At 38.2% G+C, this 6,000-nt stretch overlaps 1 protein-coding gene across 1 annotated transcript in view; it reads right to left on the bottom strand.

The window, feature by feature from the left end:
• Positions 1 to 1,026: 1,026 nt before the first annotated feature.
• The window catches only part of SPRED1 (sprouty related EVH1 domain containing 1), an 84,615-nt gene continuing 79,641 nt past the window's right edge, over positions 1,027 to 6,000 (bottom strand). The window contains exon 6 of the mRNA XM_066636009.1: positions 1,027 to 4,926. Within this exon, the coding sequence (XP_066492106.1) occupies positions 4,276 to 4,926 (651 nt within the window). The 3' untranslated portion in view covers positions 1,027 to 4,275. The remainder of the gene's footprint in view (positions 4,927 to 6,000) is intronic.

The following is a 6,000-nucleotide window of genomic DNA, read 5'->3' as shown; positions in this document are numbered from 1 at the left end:
ATAATCTGTTCCACAGGTAAGCATGTATATATGTATGCAGTCAAGCTGCTTTGGGCAAGGATTTGTAGATCCTAACCAAAGTGAACCAAAGTTGGCTTAAGAGGAGGAATAGAACAGGATCTCTATGAACCCCCCTCGAAATACCATGTACAGCAATATACTATAAGAACAAAGTAGCAACTTCAAAACCTCATCTTCCACACAGGGATGATGGGGCAGTAAGTGCAGCCCCCCCCCCTTAACGTGGATCATGGAGAGTACTCTGCCAGAAGACATTCATTCTTTTTGGATCCTGCCTGGTGATGAAGGAAGGTGCAATCTGCTTTAAGATCCTGTCCATCCCACTGAACTTCTCCCCACCCTCCAGGTGCCTTATCTTACAGTTTGAGAACTACTGCTCTAGATTTTCTACTCAAAACAGAAATGTGTGTTTTTGTGTCACGGAAGAAATACAGTAGTCTCTGGGAGGATTGACTTCATTGGGGGAACTTAGTGAAAATTCAAGTGTGAGAACAATGCCCCTGTGTGTGTGTGTATGTGTGTGTGTGAAATATGAAGTAGCTGAAGGCCAGAATTGACAGGTTTTTGTTTTTTAAATCTGTAACTGTGCTTTTATTTTTGTCTTAAAATATTTTCATTTTAGCAATACCTAAAACCAACAATGGCTCATTTTGTAATGCTGGGCTACCAACATGACAATCAATAAGTAAGGAGAACAGAGCCAACAACTGCAAGTGCTGAAATAATGACGACTTTTCATTGGCCCTCTTCTGGAACTAACATTTTACCAGAAAGTAAAATTTTACCAATTTACCAAATTTTAACAAAATTTTACCAATACCAGAAAGTACTAAATTTATGCTACCTAAAATGTATGTTGTTCAAAGTGTAGCTAATACAATTAATGCCTAAACTGCATGACTGAAGTCATGATTTCTAAATACTGTTTGTCCAGTAGGTGGTATCCAAGTGTAATAGCTGTCTATTTGAGACACAGAACACTCCTCCCCCCCCCCCGCCCCCAACAGCAGTTTTCATCCTAAGGTGGTTTTTCCAAACCTATATAAATTCATGTGTTCTAAACTCAAATGATAACCAAGCCCCTTAAAGGATATTTGAATTTACAAGTTTTCCAATTTATATTGATCTGCTGAATGTTTCCCTCTCTCTTTTCTGGAGAAAAAGGAATGAAAGAATAAAATGCACACATAAACCATAATCCAATTTAGGCTGCAATCCTACACACACTTACCTGGTAGTAAGCCCCACTGAACACAGTGAGCCCTACTTCTGAGTAGACATGCATAGGGTTGTACTGTTAGAGATAAACACATCTTGACTGCAATCCTAACCACACTTTCCTGAGAGTAAGCCCCATTGAACAAAATAGGACGTACTTCTGAGTAGACCTGATTGTGTTTAGGATTGTGCCCCTAAATCCACTGAAATCTATGGGATTAAGTACACAACTCCATGGTAGATTGTGTCTAGAGCCTCAGTAATGAGAGCTGGTGGACTGAGAAGTAAAGGCTAGGAAGGAGTTGCCATAACTTACTAGTAATACACATGTTTTACATGTGCATCATCTGGTACAAAAAAAGTAATAATAATAATAATAATCTGGTAGCAGGACTGAGATCTGTTCTGAGTTCCCAGAGAACCCCTACTGATCACTGCACTGGGCTAGAGAACTGACCCCACATAAGGCAATTTCTTATGTTTGTTAGACTTGTGATTTGGCCCGTTATAGTTAGAAGTTCACCTCCTAAAACAAAATTCTAAACCAGCACATACATGTAGAAAATTTGGCCAATGTCATGCAGTCAGATACAGAACCTATGCAATTATTTCAAATTAGTTTGGTGAAAAAAAAAGAAAGAAAAACCTGCATTCTAGTACCCATACTAATCTGTATTTAAAAAAAACAAAAACAAATTAGGAATAATATTTCTTCAAGAGTAAAGGATAGTAAATGTTTAGCAGCAAAGTGGTTAAATACACACTGAAAATATTAATGCACATAGTCAGTAAAAATATTAAAGCATATAAGGTTTTATATGAAATACACTACAGGAACCAGGAGTTGCACTATACTGATTAGTGCTCATAGGAAACTGTTAGACTTGCCTCTTCTCCAAGTACATACATCCACCCCCCCCAAACACACACACATCTACACAAACACAAGACTTTTCTGTACAGCCAGCAAGTTCTTTTCTTGAGTTGTTGATACCACGCTCCATTTTAATTAAAAATAATGTTTTAATAATTGCTATTCACAAAGATGTAGTTCTTATCACGCCACTGATGGAATGCGGGTTATTTTTTTTTCTCTTTTTTTGTTTTTGAAAAAAGTTAACAGTCTATCTAGGCAACCAAGTTTAGCTGAATATGTGAAGCATGAAAGTCATTCAGAGTAGCAGCTTTCAATATATTTTACACACATGCAAACACACTCAAGACTGCTGCTACATGTCACATTTGCTGACTTAGGTTATCCATTCAGGGTTTTTTTTTTTTAAGTACAAAACTAGAAAGAAGCTCTTAACTTCTATAGTTATCAATATATCTGTCTTCTTTTCAATGTGAAATAATACTTCAAGATGATCTATGTACACAATGTTGTCAGTTCAAGCGGTCATATAAATATAAATGCTTTCTTTAAAAAAGTATTTTACAGATAGTGTTATATACAGTTGTTCTGTTTGATACCTGGGCTCTGGAAAACTAGGTGGGGGCTTCAGACATTCTATGACTGAACATGGTCTTCAGAAGGAAAAAGGAAAAACACACACACACACACACACACACACACACACACAGTTGGAAAAATGCATAGAATTTTTTTAAAAGGTAGTGTGAGATTAACTTTGTAATTTTAATAGCAAGAGAATATTAAGGGCTTCCCCCCCCCCCCCATATTCCTTCCCCCGCTAACTTTCTTGGATGACTGAAGGCTCCACTGCTTTAGAATTTTATTAATAAAAAACTTGGAGGCTGAGCTATGTTATACCATGTGACAGACGACATTTCAGCATTCCCCAAAGGTGGCATTTAGAAAACATAGCCAAAAGTTAAACATTCATTATTAATCTGCTACAACAATTTAGAAACAAAGTAAAAATCCACTTTTGCTTGCAGGAAAAACACTCCTCTTTTCTTGCCTGAACTGAAGTTTTCGTCGTATGGAATGTATTTTTTTCCTAGGCCAAATTAAATTAGTCTAAAGCTAAAATAATGGGAAAAAAATGTTATTTTAATAGTTTGCAGAAACTGGTACCAAGTTGATACATTTTATTTATGGATATTTTATGACAATTGCCTTGTGGTATTTTTTTCCCTTCCCCAAACATTTGTCATTTTTGGAGGAAACCTTAGAAGAAATTTGTTGGTTGAGAAAGAAGAAAAAAAAGAGCCCACTTTTGCTATTACATTGAAACCAGAGTCATTTATATAAAAATAAATGTTATGTTTTCATAAGAGCATTAGACAGTTATGCCTGGGCTTAACAAAACATTGGTCATTCAAGACTATAATAATTAATATTTTAAGGGCTTTCAGATTACTGGACTGTACAAAGGGAACTCAATACAAAAATGGAGATGGAGGGAATTGAGACTGAAAATATTGATTTGTCCATCAGGACTAGAAATACTACTAAGTTAACTAGTTAAATACTGAGAAATACTATCACGGAATGTGACTGGAAACCTGGTCCATAACAGCTTTGCAAGCGAAAAGGGAAAGGAAGGTTTACTCATTCGTACCATATATCTCGTTAAATATAAACATTTGTTATTTGTACATAAAGTTGCTTCCAAAAACTATTTATAAGCAATTTAGTTGCACTTTAAAAAAATCAATTTAGTTTCTCGCAGTCACTGCGGTTTTAACTTTTCCTTAGTTTTAAATCAGCTTTCACTAGTGCAGGTTTAGTCAATTTTCTTTTCTGCCAAACAGATTATTTCAAAGAGCTCCCATCACCTAAACCACAACAACATGTACAAATTGCAGAAGTTGATCCCTTGCAGCACGAACTGCAGTGCGTACTTCTTTCAACTCCCAATCAGAAGACGAGGCTTTCCTTTTGCAAAAGCTCCTCCACAACTTGAGCCATGCACTTAAAAGCAGACCCCTGGGCATGGCTTGCATTCCTAAAATGCAACAAATCCTAATGCCTCTTCCACAACAGGCGTCTTGGACATGACAGGTTTCCTTTCTGCTTGCCAAATGCTTCTATGAGTTAGATGCTTTCCAAAAGACCACCAGGCCGGTTCATCCTGCGGCTTTATGCTTCCCTCCGCAACATCCACAGACTTCGCCACAGTGGTGGCATGCTCTCAAAGGCAGGTAGCAGCACATACACGGTGCAATGAATGACAAAGCGACAAGGGCAAGCCACCGTAAGCAGAACTTGTCGTCGCTAGTGTCGCACGAGCAGGGGTCAGAGAAATCCCCCTCGGAGTCCGACATGCAGTGATAGAGCATGCTCTCAGCACAAAGCATGCAACTAACTTGGTATATGCATCTCTTCATAGGGTCAGGAGCATCCTGGCATTTGCCCCGCCCATTCTCTTCATGATTAAACCTTTCCTGGCAGTATACGCAGCGAGAGCGCTCACCATCTTCTTTCCTTCTCTTTTTCTTTAGCTTGAAAGAGGATGGCTGTGTCACAACAGAACCCTTTGAGTCTTTGAGTGAATTCAACTTAGTTCCATCCCCAGATGGGTAGAGATAGTCTGATTTTTTATGGCCTGCCTTAGGACACTGCAGCGAGGAGTCCGCATCATCCCTGTCCAAGTCATTTTTCCACATATCTGGGTGCCTGTAGTCTGCATATCGGCGTATCAAGATATCACGTGGGTTTATTCGTACAATTTCCTCTTCATCCTGAAAAGTGACGTTCCTGATCGGTTTGGGGGGTACCTGAGGGGGGGAAGAGACAGAGGGGCTTAGTATTGCATGTAAAAGTGACAGATCTCTCAACACAAGCGAGTGATTCAGGATTCTATTTCAAAAAAGCTATCAAATCACAGCACCACCCCTGCTGTTTGGAGGCTGCACCCTTGGTTTTTATGCAGTCTGCAATGAGGGTGTCTAACAAAGCATATTCCTACTGAAATGTTTATTGAGCACCTTAAAGGCTAGACATTGTACAAAAGGTATTTGCAAAGTGGACAGCTCCTGCCCAAGGTTCAAATCTAGGTGGGATGAGAGGATCATTACGGTGTTGAGTCCAAAGAAGAAAAGAAGAGTCAGCTAGGAATAGCACAACAGAAAAAGATACATTTTCAGGAGTTAAAAATAGTTAGAGCAGGGAATTTTTAAAAAAATGGGAGTGCTACAAACAGAAAAGGAATGGATCTGAGAAAATATGGGCTCTAACAACAATAATAATAATAATAATAATAATAATAATAATAATAATAATAATAATAATAATAATAATAATAATAAACAACTTTATTTTTATCCCGCCCTTCTCACCAAAGGGACCCAGGTTAGCTAACAAGGTTAGCACTAAGAACTTAGGGCTGATTTGGATGCATTTAAAGAAGCACAAATTTCAGAAGCAGAAGCAATTTGTGTTTCTCATTCCCTAGTCCTACCTTAACATATGACGTGGGATTCCTGTACCCGACCCAAGCCAAAGCAAGTGAATGCCTGTGGTCATTTTGAAGCAGACAAAACTTAAAATGAGGGCGAGACTCACAAGTCCCTCTTCAAATGGCAAAATAATCAAGGAGGTAGGAGTACACGTGCCTACAATCCTTGCAAGTTTTTCAAAAAATGTCTTTTTAAACATGTGTTTCTGAACTTGTTGCAAAAGCAGATAAGATCTCTAACAGGTACAGAAATAAAGGACACTTTGGCAATCCTAGTCTGAATTGTTTCAAAATAATTTCAAAGGACCAGCCCTTGACTATTGAAGTACTTGCTTAATAAATACAGTGGGCTCTCCATATCCATGGATTTGGAACCCACTGATTTCATCGTTCG

Source organism: Tiliqua scincoides, chromosome 1, assembly GCF_035046505.1.
Source record: "Tiliqua scincoides isolate rTilSci1 chromosome 1, rTilSci1.hap2, whole genome shotgun sequence".
NCBI lineage: Eukaryota > Metazoa > Chordata > Lepidosauria > Squamata > Scincidae > Tiliqua > Tiliqua scincoides.
The sequence above is the reverse complement of the archived record's forward strand: the minus strand, read 5'-3'. Positions and strand labels throughout refer to the sequence as shown.